The sequence below is a fragment of the Rousettus aegyptiacus genome, unplaced genomic scaffold (assembly GCF_014176215.1).
Source record: "Rousettus aegyptiacus isolate mRouAeg1 unplaced genomic scaffold, mRouAeg1.p scaffold_m13_p_1, whole genome shotgun sequence".
Taxonomy (NCBI): domain Eukaryota; kingdom Metazoa; phylum Chordata; class Mammalia; order Chiroptera; family Pteropodidae; genus Rousettus; species Rousettus aegyptiacus.
In genome coordinates this window covers 146,299,459-146,320,878 of record NW_023416284.1, presented here as the reverse complement: position 1 = coordinate 146,320,878, position 21,420 = coordinate 146,299,459, and the positions used below count along the sequence as shown (strand labels likewise).

The window sequence follows — 21,420 nt, the reverse complement described above, 5'->3', positions numbered from 1 at the left end:
AGCCACAGATATAAACTGGAAACATTCTTTTGCACACCATTTTAAATACCGTGCTAGGCGAGATCAGCTTTGGATCTCTCCCACAGAGCACAGTACATAAGCTTTGTGACGGCATTTTCACTGCTGCTGAGCCTTCTTCACTTACTTCTAAATTTCCACCTCAATAATAGATGGTTCAAATTGTTGAAGTTTGACTAGTGAATAAGTGCAGTGGAACTCAGCAAGTAAATCAATAAGCTACTAGTCACAGGTACAAAGAGGATACCGAAGTGACCTGGGGTTGCTAGAGAAAGCTTTCCTAAGAAGGCGGAACCTGAGCTATAGAAAAAGTGGGTCCACTGTTAAACACTTGGAATTTATACCACATTTCCCCTTGTTCTGTATATTGCTCTGAAAGTTTGGTAGCTTTTGAACAATGGGTTATATAGTGAAACTGAATAGAAAATGTGAGACCGTTACGTGGCAGTAAGGTAAATATGGTTTCAACACATTTTGTTTCAGTCAGCGGAAAGCAGAGAGAGAATTGGATCACAATGTAAAATGTATTTCATAATTTTTATTTCTCAGTGGTCAAAGTTTGAAAAACATTACTTGTTATAAGTAGGTTTTTATATATGTTTTGTCTACCAAACTAGGTAATAAGTTACATGGGTTTTCTACCTCTTGGTCCTCTCCACCAAAGCCTGAATGTCAAGTGCTAGGGCCACAGGTACTGACAATTGGTACGTAGAGGCTTCTAGAGCAAAGCAGGTATGTGACGAGGCAGTAACAGCCCACTGTTGTATTACTGCTAAAAAAGAACTAAAAATAAATGATCTCACAGAATCACCTAAGCAGAATCTCCTCTCAAACAAAATTGTTTTTACTTTCTTTAAAAAACAACTTTAAAAGAAAAATATCATAAAGGTACTTTAAAGATAAAATATATATTTTCTATCAAGGAAAAAAAATAATTGTTTAGAATCCAAATAAAATGCCTAAGTGAAGTGAAAGAAACCAGCTCACTTTAGAGTTGAGGACGGGGTATTGGTGGGCTGGGGATAAAATTAATAAACGAAGGATTCTGTTGGTTAAATCACAAATATTTAAAAATAATCAGGGCAAGAAATGTAAGGTTTTTTTTTTTTCTTTTTCCCTAATGACCTCGATAATGCTTTTCAACTAGTGCATGAAGACAGCTAGGGAAGGGAAAAAAGAAAGAAATTAAGATAAACCACTAAAATAGAGAGGGAAATCACCTTAGGAGGTTTTCTTGCTAATCACTTCGTTAATCAGAGCTGCATATTAAACTAGTGTTTATCGAACTATGGTTATTCTGACAATGAAAGGGGATTTACTAGTAGAACTGGAACTGGAGAGAGAGGTGCTGTCCCCATCAGCTCTGTAGTTAGTTCTTCAGTGCACTATGTCTTTTCATAGACACAGGAAAGTGTATTGATATTAAGTTTTACTTTAAGCTGTATCTGACCACTTTATTTTGCCATCATCTTTTTAAATTTTAGCATGTTCTTTTTTAAAAAATGCACAAAGGAATTCTCTACCTGAGTTGAAATAAACAGCAAAGTTTTGATCTCATTCATAAAAATATTTCACATCAAGCCTAGAAACAACTGCTTCCACATACCACTTACTGTACCCTTCGGGCCTCAGACTGAGCTGACCTTAAACTAATGCCATTGCTTTAGACAACTCACTGTTTTAACTCAAGTTCTTTGAGGATTTTTAGGGGAAGAGAAAAAAACAAAAGGAGAAATACTTCTCCTGGCTCCAGGGAATGAATGAATGAATATATATATATATCCTGATTGACATCTAACTCTTAGGCACTGCAAGAAAAAGCATTCAATTTCTTAAACTCTGATTTGCTGCAATGGATAGTATTGGATAGTCATATTGCTTATGGCTTAAGCAATGTAAAAGGTTTTGTTTAGAAATAGCAAAATTTCTGAAAGAAAAACTTTAAGGCATCTAACAATTCTTGAAAAGTAATATATAGAAACAAAGTCCTTACCTTACAAAAGAACTAGACATGAGTCCAACGAATCCAATAGCAGCACCCACAATAGCTGTTTTCCGACAACCAAACATGTCTGTGAAGACACTGACTATTGGGCAGCAAAAGAAAATCATCCCCATGGAGAGAGAACTTACCCATGCTGTAAAGAGATAAAATGAAGACATATTATGACATGGCAAATTAGATTTGTACTTATTCCATAATCTATACTATATATTTAGGAAAATATTAATGCAGAAAAGTACTACTCAGACTGGCAAATGGAGGAAAGTTGGAATAACAAATCTACATCATAGCTCAAAGGATTGACCAATACTAATTGTAGTTAGCAGAGCAATTATTTGTGTTGAATTCTTGAAAAATTTGTGTTCTTAAATAAATCAAACGTTCTTCTATGACCCCAAAACTATTAATCTCTATCCTGATTTTTACAGTTTTAGGCAACTTCTAATCTATGGAAAGAAATTCATTTTTAAAAAAATAATAATACGTCTAGGAATGCATGCCTAGGGAGTCAAAGGGCAAGGATATTATGACTGAAGTCAGGATAGAGGTTAAGTATTGGGGGAAGGAAAGAGAATTATAACCATTTTGGGTCCAGTAGTTCAGAACTGAACATTTGCCTAGAGTCTGGGCTTAGCTCTTTAGCTAAGGGAATCAAGTATGTATAGGTAGACTACTTGTTGACCGGGATAATAGTTATTGGGTATTTACTTTATTTAAAAAACTATGCATACATATATATTATCTTCTTTTTTGAAAGTATGTTATCTTTCACAATAAGAAGTTAAGAATCAGAAGTCATAATTTCATGTCCTGATTCTGTAAAAACCAAAAACAAAACTAAAATAGAAACAAAGTACCAAACTGAGTACCAATAATCATAATTTTGTGCCAAAGAAATGAGTGACCTGATAGGATATCAAGTCTGCAAATTCTTCTTTAAAAGTATAATAAACTAACGGGACCTAAGAGAACATGGGTCTGGGTCCAAATCCCCCAAACAGATCTGGATCCAAATATCCCAACTCTGTAATTACAATATGTCCTTGGAGAAATCACTTTCCCTGAGTCTATTTTCTTATCTTACAAGAGAATCAAATACACACCTTTCCAGAATTACTAAGGATTAGAGAAAATATATCTGTACCTCAGAATCTAATACAGAAGCACATAATAATTTAGAATTTTAACAACAACAACAACAAACAGAGCTACATCAAGCTCTGAAAATCTACTAGTATATTATTCTATATCCTCAACAAAGGAAGTAAATCCAGATTCTATGCAAATGATCATTTCTTAGTAATGGGGTCCAAATGAAACTTTACCAGACTAACAATCTCATTTACTTCTCTACTTTCTTACATTTTGAGTTATTTTTTTAATTACGTTTTAATCAGCCATATTTCTATTTTCTTTCTTCCCTTAACAAAAAGAAGGGAGACTATGATCTTAAAATACAATACAGAGACTGTACAAACAATGCAATCTTGAACTAGGTGTTGGTCGGTGGGGGATTCAGAAATGGACAGTAGAGAGGCAAATGACCAGATGAGTTAGCACGGCCAAAGCCTCAGATGTGCAGAGCTGTTTGTTCAGTGTGGGTCTGCTTAAGGAGAAGAATCTTAAGTCTTATATTAAAATGTTGCCAATTCATGATAATTTAATCTCATTCAAAAAACTTTAGTCATCTATCATGTTTATGAAACAATCTAAACTATCTGGGCAGACTAGAAGAATAACATCCTAACATTCATTTTTGGATAAAGGCTCTTTTACAATTAAGTAACATGCCAACACTAAATAGAAGACATTAAAAAAATCCAAGAGCATATACTTATATTGCATGTAATGCTCACATAAGTCAAGGCGCTTTCCAGAATAAAAGCAATTCTTTATGTGTTACTGTAGATTCTGATCCTCTACTAAATATGAAAATTTTTACAAATTTTTATGTCCACTGAACAAGCACTAACTGCAGGATATAATCAAATATAACTTTATTTTTGTCTCGACTATCCTCTTAAAATTTACACAGGGGTGGGGGGATGTCCCCCTACTACTAGGTGACCACTTCAGCAGGCCCACATGATTCTTCTAACCAATGTTAAATAACATCTATGGTCACGTTAGGTAACAAACCAATCTTCACTTGGTAATCAAATCTTTTTCCCCAGTCCCAGCTGAAAAGAGAGTAGGATCAGCTCTGCCTCTTTTCCATGACCTCCTCTCCCCGTCTCTGGCTCTCATTCTCTTTAAAGTGGGCGAAGGAGAGAGGTACACTGGGAGAAGGAAGGCAAGGAGATTCCAATTTAAGTGGTCCTGCCAAAAGGCCTGCCTGATAATGTTTGAAGCTGACTTTGTTTTCTCAGATGCACTTTCGTGGGTTCTTCAGACTCTCTCCTCAGAGTTTCTTCTAGCTGTAGCTCCACTGACTTGGATAATTCATTCTCCTCCTGGCTTTCTGGCTGTCACTTAAAAAACTCACTGTTAAGAGAGCCTCGCTTGCCCTTCTACACAGTTTATCTGGGCAAGAATCAAACAGCTCCAGGCCATCCCTCTCTTTCACTAGGCCTGCCTCTGATCTGCAGGAAGCATTCATATTTCCTTTGCCCTGACAAACACTGGAGTACAGGCAAATTCTAACACAGTCATCTCTTGGATAGCTCTTGCTATAGGAGCAGTTACCCAGCTACAGTTCTCTCCTTGTTGGATTTCTCAGAGGATTCAGACGCCCCAGCCTCTGTGTCCTCTAAATGAAAAGAATTCTGAGAATTCTCTAAGTGGTCCCTTTAGAGCTCCTCTCAAAGACAGCAAGTGAAAAAAGCATGCACCCCTCACTTCTCCCATGGGGTGGGAAGAAGCCATGGCATAATTTTCTGAAGGAATCCTCACAAAATGTTCTTCCTTGACCTGTAAGTATCCTGATGGGTTTTAGAGCTTCTAACTGGTTCTCGAAAATGAAATATCTCACTTTTGAATTTCACACTATTGAACCTTAGGGCCTTAGTTAAAATCCCAGTGGCCTATTCTGTTACAATGATCGTTCACAATAGATGAAGTTAAATCTATCTTCTGATCAAATTCAAGAAGAAAGTCATTCCTGAATGAATAATTACTTCCTGTTGTAAACTCAAAAAAATTCTAGTTTTTATAAAATCTTAATCTGGCATTCCAAAGAGATACACCATAAAAATAAAATAGACTCTTCCAAGTCCAACTGTGATTTTATTAATAATAAAAACTCAAGTGTGTTAGCTGTTGAAATATTTTTGTACATCAATTATCTCATTTAACCCTCAAAACTCTATAAGGTAGTACTTATTATTAGGTTCATTTAACAATTGAGAAACTGAAGTATATAATCGGTATATCTAACGGTAAAATTTTATTTAAAAAATGCATACTAGCCCTAATCCCTCTATGTAATTCAACCAAACACCCACAGAGAATATCCTAAAATCACTGAAGAAGCAAGTCTTTTTCAATGGAATAACGGTCTCTGCCGTTTATGTTCTAAGCACTATCCTCGGCTACTGAGATTTTTCTACTTTCCCATTATTTTCAGTCTAGTAACATATTTGCAAATAGAGGCCAAACAGAACACCACATAGACTGCTAAATGCTTTAGGAGATATAGATGTCAAAAAAATGTATAGTAAAAAAAGGCTTTAGAATGTGCTTGTATACCCTTATTTGAATATGTGTGTGTTTTATGTTACAGAGAGAGACATCCCATGAAGCCAAGTAGTGAAATCTTTTTTCAGAAAATATCAGAAAGCTTTCCAATTTCCCCATCCAGATCTTCTTTGTTTCCTACTCTGTACTGAAAACAAATACTCAGCTCTCAGTGTATATTGCCAAAGGAAATGCAGATCACTCAAAGGAAGTCACATTTAACGTTTAAGAAGATTTTCCTACATATTAAGTAAAATTAAAATGTTGCAATTATATATATGTACATGATTGGAAGGACAAAGCTTTTACAATTGAAAACAGTCCAAGAAAAAATATACTGTAGCCAGTTTAAAGTTGATGAGTGTTCTTTTGCCCTTTTTTTTGGTAGCTCCAACCTCATTTCCACTCTATCTTGGCCTCTTTTGAGACATCGTTGATCTGTAATATCTTAACATTGGTCTAATAGCCTCAAATGAAATGCAACACTTCTATACAAAAATGAGATTAAAATGCAAAATATTATTTGACTCAGGGCATGGAACTGCCATGGCAACTAAACAAAAATTCAGGAATGACTAGCTTGTACTTGACCATCTTACTGCTAACCCTAAATGTGATTTGATAATATCTCACTTAGAAGTGGTTTTAAAATTATTTGCTATCAACTTCTGTTAATAGTATCAAAGTGAAGTGGTCAAGCAAACCCTTCTGCAGATAAAAATTACAGTATGTGTGCAGGGAAAAAAAATATTTAAACACACTAGAAAATGTATAAAAACAAATAGAAGTTGAAGAAGAGTTTACTTTTGCAAAACTGAAACTGAAAGACATAAGAATTTCAAGTTTGTGAGCTTTCTTGAGAATCAACAAACGATGCAGGTGCTACGTAGACTAGTAAGGTGCCAGACAAAAGAAAAGCAGCCACTGAAGAAAAGAAAAACAGCTAGAAGCTGTAAGAACTGAACAGAGACATTGGCTACTACACACCACAAAGAGTGTTTACAGTTTTAATCCAGATAAGCTAAATGTCTATTATGAACAAAATCTTAATCCTTGGAAGAACAAAATTAAATCAGATTTACTTCAAAATATAATCTATAATGTTCAAGTTTCAATCTAAAATTGATTACAAAATATTATTTGATTAATGCAAAGGAAGACAGAAAGAAAGAATAAAAAACCGAAAGACAGATGAGACAAACAGCAAACAGCAAAATGTCAGACCTAAACAAGACTCTATCAGTAATTACTTTAAATAAAAATAGACTAAACACTCCAATCAAATGACAAGAGATTGTCTACTGGATAAAAACTCAAAAATCAATTATCTCCTGTTTAAAGAGAAGCACTTTAAGTCCAAATATACAAATAAGTTGAAAACTAAAAAGTGGGAAACATATGCCACATAAATAATATCCCTTAGAAGGCTGGAGTGGCTACACTAATATTTGAAAAACAGACTTCGAGACAAGAAATATTACTAGAAACAAAGAGGGATGCTTCATGATGATGGAAGTGTCAGTGCATCAGGAAGATGTAACAATGATAACTCTATATACATTTAATAATAGAGCTTTAGAAATACAGGAAGCAATCAAATTTGATCCCTATCTTACCATATTTTTAAAAATTACCTTAAAAGGGATTATAAAACTTAAATGTGAAACAGAAAATTAGAAAACTTCTAGAGAAAAAACAGAGAAAATCTTTGTGACTTTGGGTTTGACAAAGATTTCTTAGATACATTAAAAAGATAATCCATATAAGAAAAAACTGATAAACTAAACTTCATCAAAACTAACAACTTCTCTTTTAAAGATGCTGTTAAGAAAATGAAAAGACAATCCACGAATTGAGAGGAAAGATTCACAAATTATGTTCTAATACAGAACTTGTATCAAGATCATGTAAAGAATTCTCTAAACTCAATAAAAACCAAGTAAACCAATTAAAAATTAGGCAAAAGTCATTTCACAAAAAATGACATACAAATAAAAAATATGCATATGAAAAGATGTTCAACATGATTAGTCATCAAGGAAACGTAAATGAAAATAACAATGAAAAACCATACACACCTGTTAAACTGCTAAAATGAAAAAGACTAATTATTCTAAATGTTGGTGAAGATGTCAAGCAACTAGAACTGTCATACACTACTATTGGGAATATAAAATTGTACAACCACTTTGGAAAACAGTTGAGGAATGTTTTAAAAAATTAAACATGCCCTTACCATATGTCACAGTCATTCTACTCTTAGGTATTTACCTAAGAGAAACAAGAGCATATGTCCACACGAAATCTCGTATACATACATTTATAAGCTGCTTTATTTCTAATAGTCAAAAAAATTGAAAAGAGTCCAAATGTCCAGAAATAAGTGACTGAATAAACAAATTATGGTGTATTCATATAATGGAATAGTACCCAGCAATAAACAGGAGTAAATTACTGATAAATACAACAACATGTATGAAAACCAAAATAATCATGTTTAATGAAAGAAGTCAGACCGCAAAGGAGTATATAAAGTATGATTCCATTATACAAAATTATAAAAATACAATTTAATCTATAGTGACAGAAAGCATATCATTGTTTACCTGGTTGGGTGTGGGGGAGCTGGAGGAAGGGATTACCAAGAGGCACAAAGAAACCTTCAAAGTTGATGGATATATTCATTATCTTAACTATAGCTGTGGTTTCACTGGTGTATATACTTATAACAAAACTCATCAAATTACATAGCTTAAATATGCAGTTGGTTACATGTCAATTATACCTCAATAATGCTGATTTTAAAAAAAAAGAAAGAAATGAATCCATATGGAAGATTTCAACAACAAAAAATAGATGTCATAAAACACACACACACACACACACACACACACACACACACACACACACACAACACCTGACAGAGCTAAAGGAAGAACCAGACTAATCCACAATCACAACTGTATATTTTAGCGCATCTCTCTCTGACATATACAGAACTCTATATCCAATGATGACAGTTGTAGAAAATTGTTTGCTTTGCCAGGGAAATTGCTAATCACTGAGGAGGGTGGGGTATAAACAGATGGAGGATTAGACAAGTTAAGCAACTTGCCAAGGTTATGCAACTTTAGTGGGATTCAAATAAAACATTCCAGATGTAAACAGGAATAAGAAGACATGCCCAAGAGTCCTTCATTAAAAAACATCTACCAGGCACTCACAGCCAGGCACCACATCTGATGTTGATAAAAAGCCATCCCTCCCTGGAGAAGCTCACAAGCTAAATTCAGACAAAATCCAGACCTCAATCAAGATGACACAGTGAAGTGACACTTCCTATGCATTATCTGTGTTCCAAAAACAAAGTAACAATAAAGTTAGAGTATTTAGGGGGGGGGGGGGTGTGTGTGTGTGTGTGTGTAAAATAAAGACCTAGTCGCAAGCTACAGACTAGCTGCGAAAAGCAATGGGCTAGGTTGGGCTTGCCTTCTGGGGTCCAGGCTGGAAGCAAGCACTGGCAATTGTAAAGAGAACTAAAAATGTTCCCTGTGAACCAGAAAAGGAGAGTCAGGATCATTCACTGAGGCCAGAGCTGGAACTCCCCCACATCTTGTGGAAAGAAGCTGGAGGAGAGAGTGAGTTGGGTGGAAAATCAATAATTTCTATACAGATTAAAGATTTAGAACATGCCTCTAGGGGAAGGAGGAGGATACAGACACAGCCTCCTGATCAGGCCCTGAAAGATCTCCACTGGCTCTCTAACTGGGTCTGGAATTTGCAGTGTTACTGGAGCAAGAAACTTAAAAGTCCTGATTCTAAACTGGGAAATCAAGGAGTCGAGTGGAAGTAGCTGCAAACCTTTAGGCAGGAAGGGTGAGGAAGGAGAGAATGAAACAAAACATTATACCTCCCACTCAGAATGATCCTGTGAACTCAAATTCCAAAAAAACGGAAGTCAATCCAATGCTAAGAAAGACAACCAACAAAATCACCAATTAGCAAAAAGTCACTCCGTATGAAATTAATTCTGTAGACTAGTCTACCATTCCAAATGGGTGTTTAAAACTTTCAAATAAATAAAGAATAATTTTCATTTTAAAAAGCAAAAAATTATGAAACAAATAACCAAAAATAAAACAAGGGCAAGTGCATAAAAAAAGAGTATTCATTAGAAATCCTGGATATGAAAAAATAATCACTGAAACAAAAAATTCCATAGATGAAAGAAACTTTTAATTCCAGATTCCGGATTACAAAATGAAATTTAAAAAAAAAAAAAAGAATAAAGAAATTAAAATAAAGGAGACTACCTTGACCTCATGATAGGAAAGTTTTTCAAGACATAAGCACAAACCATGAAGGAAGCTATGGGTGAGATCTGACCTCATTAAAATGTTTAACTTCTTAGTGACAGAAGACCCTAGAATCAAAGCAAAAAAGGACAAGCCACAGGAAGGGAGATCTCTGCAGTGCATATAACTAGTAAATTATTATCATCTGGCATTTCTAAAGATAGCCTATGAATCAATAAGAAAAAGACAACCCAACAGAAAAATGCGCAAAAGAGTTGGGAGAAAATATACAGAAGAGAAAGCCCAATGTCCAGTTGATATAAAGATAGTCATTAATAATAAGAAAAACACAAATTAAAATAATAATAAATCATCAGAATTTGGCAAAAATTAAGTCCGACCATGCCAAATTTTAGTGAGGCTATGAAGAAATGGGATAAGAAGGTGAACTTCTCTATAAATGTGTAATCACTAATACAAAATAATACTGAGTGTCCTCTGTAATTGAAAATTCCAAAAGTGGCAGTGAGGGGTGGTGGGGGGGGCCGGGGGGAGGGAGATGAAGGGGAATAAAAGGTTCAAACTTCCAGGTATAAAACAGACAGTCACGAGGATGTAATGCACAGCACAGGGAATACAGTCCATAATATTATGCTAGTGTTGCACGGTGTCAGATGGTTGCTGGCCTTATCATAGTGATCACTTTCTTAGGTATATAAATGCTTAATAACTACGGCGTACACATGAAACTAATGCGATATTGTATGTTAGCTATATTTTGATACAAATCTTTTTTAAAATACTTGAGACTTCTCAATTTTAGAATAGTGTTAGATTTATAGAAAAATTGTGAAGACAGTGCAGAATACCCACATGCTCGACACCCAGTTTCCCGTATTACCGTCTTACATTAATACGGTACATTTATCACAATTAATGAACCGATACTCATACATTATTCAATCTCTACTATAAAGTCCATATTTTATTCATGTCCCATTAGTTTTTACCTAATGTCTTTTTCTGTTCTAGAATCTCATCCCGGACACAGTATTACATTTAGTCATCGTGTCTCCTCTTGACTGACAGTTTGTCCCTCTTCGCTGACAGAGCTAGAAAATAGACGCGTGCACGCTAATCCCTGTACATACACAGATCCATGAATACTTTCTATATGTCGCCATCCATGTTCGGATTACGCTGAACATGAACTCATACTAATGTCTTCAACCCTCACCCGTTATCACGAGTCACTCCAGCCTTTCCCCTTGCTAACCTCTAACCCGCCATTCCTACAGTGAAAAATCTGAGACTCTCCTACTCTTCACCTCAGACAGTTACACAAGGAAAAGGTGAAATGAACTTACAGCTTTGAGAGGAAATCACTTTCGCAATACCATATTTCTCTGTTTTGCTCATAATATCAAGCTCCATGAAGAACTTTAAAGCAATGCTAAGATTACCCAGATACAAAGTGAATTAAAGCTTCATTTTCTAATATTTTCTAGGTCATAGCATACCTAGAAAATAATCACACTTGAAAAGCCCACTGGGATAAAACGAACAAGTCTGCTCACGGCTGGAAGCGCTGGCTCCGACCTGCAACTCGGCAATGCGGGGGTGAACGCCACTCTCACCGATAACTGCTCACCTCACTGAGGAAGTGTGAGCTGAAGCAACATGGCTCTAACAACTACAGAGATTTGCTGGAATTGTACATCAGACAGACACCACTCCTAAAATACGGAGAGCAACATCAAGTGTAAGGTTACAAAAAAAAAATCGCAACACATCATACCCATACCAACTGCTGAGTCTCCAGGGTTCACCTTTCATTGACAGTTCTCAGAAATTCAAAGTAGTATACATTTATTTAGTCTTAAGTTTGTGGGATTTTTTTTAACTCCTAACTTAGATTCACAGTTCCAGCCTCTAATGCAAAGCTCCTCACTCATTTATTAAAACTCACACTAAGGGTGATAATGAACACTTTCTAACCTTACAGCTGTTCAAGGTAGAGGATAAAATCCTCCAGCCCATGTCCCTAAGACGGTGTGTCGTCTGGCTAAATTTGAGTGTGGATTAGGCTTCTCAGTTTCCATGAGAGGATGACGATCTGAGAGTCTGCTAGTTTGATCCTGAGAGGGGATAAATACAGTATAATTCCACAATCAAGTACCCGCAGTACAGGTCCTAATCTCCTGGACAGCTCTTACCAGAGGAATGATATTACAAGAAGATGGGGAAATTGTGCAGTGTGTTCTCCACATTACCCTTAGATTAGGCCTGGAAACTGTGACCCTCAGTCAGATAACACCGGCCCATAGTAAAACTGCTCTGAGTCAAAGCCTCAGCTTTTGATGTCAAAGTCTCAGCTTTTATCAAGAGATACTCAGAGAAACTGCCTGATCGGATCCATTATTACACCTACCATAAAGGTAATGCCAACATTCATTTATTCCTCAGTGCTTCCTTGAGTGATAGGTAAATTTTCTCCTCTTTAACCACCACCTGCGCCATGCTTCCCTTTTCATTTTGGTTGCCAGGAAGCTTAGAGTCAAATTCGTTATTCACTATAACAATATAGGCCCTTATAGTTTATGTATTAGGTGCTATTTTCTCCCTGGTCTTAACCACATATTATATACTTTCAATGGTTCCTGATTTCTTATTTTCTGTTCCCATCTCACCATTTTATCGGTGTAGTATTTCATGCTCCTTCACACCACCTCAAATCCTTTGCAGAATAAAGTAGTATAAATACATAATCCTATTTTTATTATAGTTTTTTAAACTTTGTATTAATAACAAAATTAATGGCCTATAATGGGAAACTTAGTTAAGAGGAAAAATTTTTTAACAAATGCTTACATAAGATATTGAAAAATACTCTCCATAATAGAAAGGATATAAACAACTGTTCTTCTCTGGAACATCGTTTTTTCATAAGACTCGGTGATATAACTTTAAATTCTGGACATCGAGAAAAATACTTTCCTACTTAGATGCCCTTCACACGTCCATTTTCTCTAACCCATTTCTGTGCACTCCTTCTCTCCCATGGTGAACCTTTGTTGCTTTTCTTAACTGCAGGAACCATATGGGTGGTGGCTACAAGAAAAATTAAAACCCTAACTAATAACGGTCAATAGGCACAGTAAAAAACATATCCAAAGCACCTTATTTTTGTAAGGAGAAAGGAAAACAATTATTGAGCACCCACCACGTGGCAGACGACATGTGGGGCACTTTATATATACTACTTCATTCAATCTTCGAAGCAACCCCAGGAGATAGATACTATCCCTACATTACAGCATCTAAGGTAGCCAAAGCTCCAAGGGTTAAGTGATTTGCCTAAGGGAGCCCAGCTGTTAAAGTGGAAGCCTCTGGATTTATACTCCATATCGTCTGGTCCAAAGCTCTGCTCTGTCCAATCCTTCACCCCTTATAAACGACAGCACTGCCTTTATATCCTCATCAGTGCACTTAAGCTGGGGAACCTTTTAAAGCTAAGAGGACAAGTTAGTAACCCTTTCGTAAGAATAATAAAGACCCAACAAAGCTCTTAAAATGCCTTTCTATGGAGCGACATGTCAGAATCGAGCTCTTTCAAAAACATCCTACCATACTGGCCCTCAGTGTTCTCTCTTTCCTCTGCACTTCAGCACTTACCGTTGGTGCCACTCACTGTCACTGGCCCAAGGTTCTTCACCCTGTGTATTGTCTTTGTGTGCACACGCCTCTCCCAGTCTACATTTCTAAAATGCCACCACCGTGCTTTACACGGCTTTCTCCCCTTCTATCTTTAGATCATAGTAAATACTCAAAAAGTATCAAATAGATGAATGGAAACTTTCAACCCTTAAAAGGGAAATTACTGCTAGATATATAATATCAGATTGTTCTACCTTTCTCCAAGAGGGCTGTATCCAAATCTACCTCCTCTGTCCACAGTAAATGTTCCTCCACCACTCTTTCTGAGGCGACCTGCTTTCTGAGAAACCAGAAAGGAGTTCCTACGCATATAACTAAAATGACCTACAGCCTGGTATTAGCCATTTCTGTGTTACTTTACTTCCCCCACAATGAAGTAGCTCTGACCCATTAAGACTTTCCTTGAATTTCTCAGTATAGCCTTGTTCTGCCATAAGATTCACAGAACTAAGCCCTATGTAACAGTGAAGGAATTTTTTAAGTTATCTCTAACAAAAAGGTTGAACAGAATGTAGCTAAGAACAAAGACCTGAAAGAAAACATAAGTTCAGTTTATCAAATTTGTATGTGACACATTTATTTATTCAATGAATATTTGTTGAATGCCTGTAATGTGCATGCCATTACTGTTCCCAGTGCTGAGAGAACAGGAGTGAACAAAACAGATACAAATATCCACCCTCATGGGACTGCCATCCTACTGGATGACCCCCCCCCCCACACACACACAGAAAAAACATAAACAAAAACAAACTAGAAAGAAGGGTTGATATGCCAGTTGGCACAATCGGGACTCAAAATCCATGTAATGAGAAGACTGAAAGCAACAAAATCAAATTTAATGGAGAAAAAATATGGCATTTTACACTGGAGTCTGAGAAATTAAATGGACAAATATAAATGGAAAGGAGAAATACAGCTTTATTCATGCAACAAATATGTACTGAGTCACAGACGCTGGGCACTGGGGAACTCAAGTCGCTCATCTCAAGAAGTTTACAATCTGAGAGAGGCAGACAAACGACGGAGCAGCAGAGAGTGTGTGGTAACTGAACAAGGCGTGAGACTACTTCAGGAGGGGTGCCCGCCCCCGATGTGGGAGGGAAGGGGCTGTCAGAGCATGTTTCCTCACGGTAACACCCAAACTGTCTTGCAGGACAAACAGGCCTTAATCAGGTAAGGGCAGGGGGAAATGGGGGCAGGAACATTCCATGCAGAGGGTGCCACATGTATGAAATTAACGCCTGTAAGTGGCGGTCTCGGGGCGCAGCCAGAATCACAGCAGAGCCTTGTCCGACCTTCTGAGAAGCACAGACTTTAATCTTTAGACGTTAAAAAGTCATCATTAGGTTTTAATCTGGGAATTACATGACCAGATGGTTTTTAGAAACTTCAATCTGCCAACAGTTTGGAGAGTTGACTAGTCATGGGGGAGACTGTTAGGGGGGCAGTTGGAAGGCTGCTACAAGTGACAAATGACAATGATCTAAACTCAGAAGTAGCAGGGTACCCAAAGTAACAGATTAGAGAGATAGGAGAGACAAAATCAACAGAACTTGTGATTTACTAGACATGAAAAGATGAAGGGAGAGACAGTAAGGCTGACTCGCAGAGAGCTGGCTAGGTGACAAAGTGGGGGAGGGGCAGAGGCAGAGTCTAAGAATAAAGAAAATGAACAGGTTTGGGGAGTGGGGGGAAAGGGAAAATGATGAGTTTGTTTGAAAATGCCAGCAACTTACTCAATTATGCCTGAATGTAAGGCAAGTTTCTTTTTCCAAAATTATTCCTCAGGGAAGAAGTAGCTACTTTATATTAAGTTCTCTTTCAAAAGTTTCTGTATCATGGGCAGTTTCTCATTTTCTATATTTTGAACAAATTATTGTTGGGAAAGACAAATAAGCTAGAAATTACCCTGGACTGTGGCGGCTAGTTTGGGATGCTACCAGAGGTGACCAGATAAACAAAACTGGTTAAAAAATAGCAGAGAAATTTGACACAGATTTAAAAGTTTCCTAGGTGCATGCCTCATACGTGTATATTTGGATGTTACAGATTTCAAAAGGCAACATCGTGAGTAAGCAGTTATTTTGTGGAGATCACAAATATGCACCCACAGGACAAAGACATCTGTGCTAATACTGTGCAAGTAGAGACTTGTCACAGGAACCTTCCTCATTCCCTGGCCTCTTGTTTCCTTCCATTCAGGGACTTCCCAGTAGAGAAAGCTCAAGGCTTGTTTCCATCCCCTCAGCAACTGCTCCGAGGGAAGATGACTATCTGCTTGGTGCCTTTGGCAGAAGAAACTGAAAATGCTCAGTCAGCCCCTTCTGGGCTTCTCTACTCCTTTGTAGTGGCCTGTCTGCAGGAGGTCCAAACTCTCTGACCGCCCATGATATAAGTGTACAGGGCAAAGCCTGCAGGAGAGATTTACAGCTGACCAGCTCACGTGTAACCATCACACCAGCCCCATCCTTTAAATGGCTATAGATCATAATGATATTAATGTTGGTAGCTGGAATTTATCTAAAACTATGTGCCAGAAACCCTGAATGCTACACACACACACACACACACACACACACACACACACAGCAATCCTATAAGGTAAGTTATTCTTGAAAAAACTGAGGCACCTTCATCTTCTGTTAAAGGAAGTCTGAAAACTCAAAATACAGCCGTATAAGCACTGTGTTTAGAAAAATGAAGATAACCATAAGAAACGGCTAAAAAAGAGTTAAAAGCTGTTGCCCTTGGAGAGCAGAAGGCCCAGGGTGAGGGGGAAGTGGGGCAGGGAAATGCTCCTTTTTTTATAAGCTTTACAGAAATCTGATCTTTTATACCATATACGTGCATAACTTGGATAATCATAAAAAACTAATTTTAGAAAGAAAAAACTGACATCAACTTTGTTAGAATTAATCAGGGCATATGCCAGGTTCCTGCTTTTAAAACTCACATAACCCCGATTATAATGAAATAACTTAATAAAACTACCCAGCAAACAGCCTGAGCTGAGCACGACACCACTGGGCACAGGAGAGTCATGATCATGGTGTGGCCTGACTCAGGATTTGAGAAGTCTGATCCAAATTCCTAGGAATAGAAGGAATCTGTGGGTCCTAGATCAAAGACAGAAGAGGTAGGTTTCCTAAGCCCAGTCAGAACACAGCCTCTCCTGATTTGGGGACAGGGATAATAAAAACAGTCTTATGCTTGTACTTGAATTTCTAACTCACCAGAATTCTTAACCTTTGAAACCAGTAAGACAACTACCCTTTCTTTCACTATGAGAATACCTGCAATGCAAAGGAGAAATGGCGGCTTACGTGTTACAGAGCAAGCTAGCGAAGGGCCCCCGCCACTTCGCCAAGCCGTACCGGCTCCACCGGGGGAGGAAAATATCAGGCCAGCATAAGCAGAGGAAGACAAGTGTTTCAAAAAAGTCCTTTGCGAGATTTTGGAGAATTTAAAAGTAATTTAAATCATAAAGCTTTATCTTGCTATTTAATATTTTATGGCAGCATGTGTCATTTTAAAAAGTAAAAAGGAATGTTATACCTCACATAGCTCAATGTACTAAAGATCAGTCTAGACAGTTATAATATCCCCACTCCCTTCAAGAGGGAAGAAAGAACTGTCTACTACATTTGAAGGGGTTACCTGAGTACAAGTAGTTTGGGTAAATCTAGGACAAACTGCAAGGTAAAATTTCTAGTTATTCTTAAACTGTCGCCCTTTCTGCAGACCAGCACAGAACTTTGTACAGTTTTGTGCTAGGTAATATTAAGTGCTTACTCACCATGTGCCCGGCACTGTTAAAGTGCTTTATATCCATTACTGATTTAAATAATACTGACTGAAGTACTCTTATTATCCTTGTACTAGGAGGAAACTGAGGCTGAATGGTTAAGCAACTTTCTCAAGGTCATAAGATACAGAGTGAGGCAAACCTTTGGAAACACACTGGAGCTCCTCCTCCTAAAACTGTCCCGTACAAATGAGTCTTGATGTTCTAAGAAAGCATCAACTTACACAGAAAAGTTTCAACCTAACAGGCAGATTTCTATCTCTATGAATCAAATGCCTCCTTGCCCTGTCCTAAGCACCAATTAAACAAAGATGCTCTCAAAACAGCATTCCTAGCTGTTATTTTGCAAGGGAGTCACTTACTGCTGAATAGCAGAAAATTAGTAGATAATATTTAAACTGCCAAGGTAAACCATCGACTGGCATATATAGGCTGGGTTATAAGCCAAGCCTCTCACTTTCTCCCCAATGGTGGATAATGGACTTAGATCAGCTTTCATATAAAAGTATTAAAAAAAAAAAAGTTGAACTGATAAATGACTGAGAAAAAAAAAATAGCCTAAAAGAAAGGATACCAAAACCAGTCATCCGTTGTCTTGTTCTGGAAATCTTAATCTTGTTGCCATAACCAAATCAAAATTATCTCTGCTATTCTGTTTAATCCCCACAACAAATTCAAACAACAGACATCTATTGAAAGTATAACAGTGAAAAGACAGGCCGATGATCAAGGAAGGCCTAAAGATGCAGGTGACGATGTGACAATGTGACGTGATCGGCAGCACTACCTTAGAGCCCCACGGAGGGACCCGTGCAGATCACAGATGCACATTCTCATACAAATCTTATTTGAGAACATGTGGGTGCTCAGCATTGCCACAATGAGACTTGCAACTCCACATCTGCTGCCCTATGTCCTAAAAACAAGGGGATCTCATCTAAAGGCCATGGAGTTGTGGCTGTGCCACAACTGTCACTGCAGAGGACTTGAGTATGTACAAAGACTTGAGCAGCAGAAGCACTTAGGTACAAGAAAAACAAATTAATTTAGTAAGGCCTTCTTTGCAAGCATGACCGCAATGGATTCTTGCATAATGAAGTTTCACTTCCAAGTAATAATGAGTATTCATTTTCTTGCTTTTCTTCTTGTTCCAATCAATGGTTCCAATTAGCATTGTATTCACAGCCATTGCACATGGAGAGAAACGTTTGGCAGTACTAAACAATTCACATTACTTTTAGGTACATACATATGTTGGTGGATCTAACATGAGTGAAACATGACACTGACTATTAGAAATTAATAAACACTGAATGCTAGAATTTTTTTTTTTTTTGCACTTAAAATATCCTATTAAGAGTTTAAAATTCGTTTCACAGGTCACAAGGGAATATAAGGACTATGTGCAGCCTTTTGGCAAACAGGCAGGAAGCTGAGGACGGCCAGGAGGAGTCTAGGGCCTTGGTGGGCGCATTCCCAGGGGAGGGGGCCCTGTAAGGGAAACCAGACAATCCAGCGAGACTCCATGTTTGTTATGACAGTATAACAAACAGGTCTGTGGTAAGGTGGCCCTGGCGGACCGGGCCCACGCCTCTGGAGCTACTTCTATAACTCTGTGGCCAAGGGTCAAAGAAGGCCTCGCACCCCGTGGTGGGGAGCGCATCTCTGGGGGACCTATGGGAGGTGGGCCCATCATGCCTGGAGGGGGTGCCCCTTGACCCATAGGTGGAAGAGGACCCCCGCAGCTGGGTGAGTACTGGGTTGGGGCTCCTACAAATACTCACTGTGGCAGCAGCTGCCAGAGCTCCAGCAGTGCCTCTTTCTTGTGGGGTCGTCACCTGTTGGGATGGCTCACCGACCCCATGACTGGCTCAGCCAAGTCCTGCAGGAGCCTGGGGCATGGGAACACCGCTGGGATTCCTCTGCCAACAGCCCTGCCTATTCCTGGGCCTCCAGCAGCTCCAGCAAGTGGCACTCAGGCAATGCCAATATCCTTGGGAGGAGGTCCCTTTAATGTCATTGAGACCAGGTTCTCTCCTCGAAGCAGCATCAGACCAGGGACTTGCTTCCCTTCTCTTTTTGCTTGTTTTGAGTTCTTTGGCTTGATCTTTCTGAATCCATCACAGTCACAGAGGATCAAATACACTTGTCGAAAGCCTTTAACGATGCCAATGAACTTACAACCATCCTGCAGGACGCACCTCATCCTGTAGTCGATGTGCTGCAGCATCTTGCTGCTCTTGCTCAGTCATAGTAGCAGTTCTGATGGCTCTGATCCCCGCCAGATTTGTCTGCACTGAGGCCTCGACGCCCGCCCGCAACCCACTTTCCGCTGCCACTACCGGAAATGCGGTGAGAACGGTTTTATTTTATAAAACTATTTAATAAGACTATTAAATTTCACAAATAAATTCAGCTGGAAATAATTTGCACTTAATTTACATTCTGTGTTTTGCCTGTTGATTTTTTTACTCGTGTAACTATTTTAATGAGAGCTAATCTACATACCATAAAATTTCACCTTTTAAAATAAACAAATCAGTATTTCCAGTATATTCACAAAGTTGTACAACCATCATCATTATTTAATTACAGAACATTTTCTTCTCCTCAAAAAGAAACTTTGTACTCATTAACAGTACTCCCATTCCTTCCGCTCCCCCCAGCCCCTGGCAACTACTAATCTACTTGCTGTCTTTTGAACATTTTATACAATGTTTCCACTGTGTGTCCAGCTTCTTTCATTGAGTATGTCTTCAAAGTTCATCCAAGTTGTAGCTTGGATGTATGAGTATTTCATTCCTTTTTGTGGCTGAGTAATATTCCCTATGTGGACATACCACATCTTGTTTGTCCATTCATTCATTTAGGTTGTTTTCACTTTTCAATTATTATGCATAATGCTACTATAAATGTTTGTGTATGTAAGGTTCTCGTACACATATCTTTTCAATTATCTTGGGTGGAATTGCTGTTATCATATGGTAACTCTTTGAGGAACTGACAGATTGTTTTCCAAAGTGGCTACACCATTTTAAATTTCCACCATTAATGTACAATGGTTCTAATTTTTCCACATTCTTGCCAACATCTGTTATTGTTCATCCTTTATTACAGTTATCCTAGTGGCAGTGAAATTCATTGTGATATGTTTCCATGTTTGTAATGACTAATGATTATTGAGCATCTTTTCAGATGCTCATGAAATGTCTATTCAAATCCTTTGCTCATTTTTAAATTGTGCTGTCTTTTTAACTGAGTTGTAAGAAGTCTGTATATATTTTGAATCCTAGTTCTTTAAGATATATGATTTGCATAAAATTTTTTCCCATTCTTTAAGTTCTCGTTTCACTTTCTTGATGGTGTCCTTTGAGGCATAAAACTTTTCAATTTTGATGTTCTACTTATCTATTTTTTCTTTTGTTGACTGTGTATCATATCTAAGAAACGCTGCCTACCCCGAGGTCATGAAGATTTATGCCTATGTTTTCTTCTGAAAGTTTAATGGTTTCAGCTCTTATAGATAGGTCTTTGATCCATTTGAATTAATTTTTGTATATGGTATGAAACAGGCATGCAACTTCATTCTTCTTCATGTGGCTATCCCAACACCATTAGTTAAGAAGATTACTCTTTCCCTCACTGAATTGTCTTGGCTTGCTTTTTTATCTAAATAACTTTTAATGTCCAAGAAAAAAATAACACTTAAAAAGCAGATATTTACTTTTTATTTTACAGATACAATTATTATGCACAAAAGCTCTGACATGTGTATACACTTGAGCAACCATTGCCACAGTCAAAATAATGAATATTTCTATCGCTCTAAAAGTTTTCTCATGCCTCATCGTAATTCCTTCCTCCTGCCCCTCCCCACACAACTGCTGATCCATTTTGTCACT

General features: G+C 37.7%; 1 protein-coding gene and 1 pseudogene across 1 annotated transcript in view; both read right to left on the bottom strand.

Moving 5' to 3' along the window:
* Positions 1-21,420, bottom strand: part of SLC16A10 (solute carrier family 16 member 10) — a 99,595-nt gene that overhangs the window by 40,719 nt on the left and 37,456 nt on the right. The window contains exon 2 of the mRNA XM_036220976.1: positions 2,012-2,156. Within this exon, the coding sequence (XP_036076869.1) occupies positions 2,012-2,156 (145 nt within the window). The remainder of the gene's footprint in view (positions 1-2,011; positions 2,157-21,420) is intronic.
* On the bottom strand, positions 11,520-19,766 carry LOC107506313 (annotated as a pseudogene).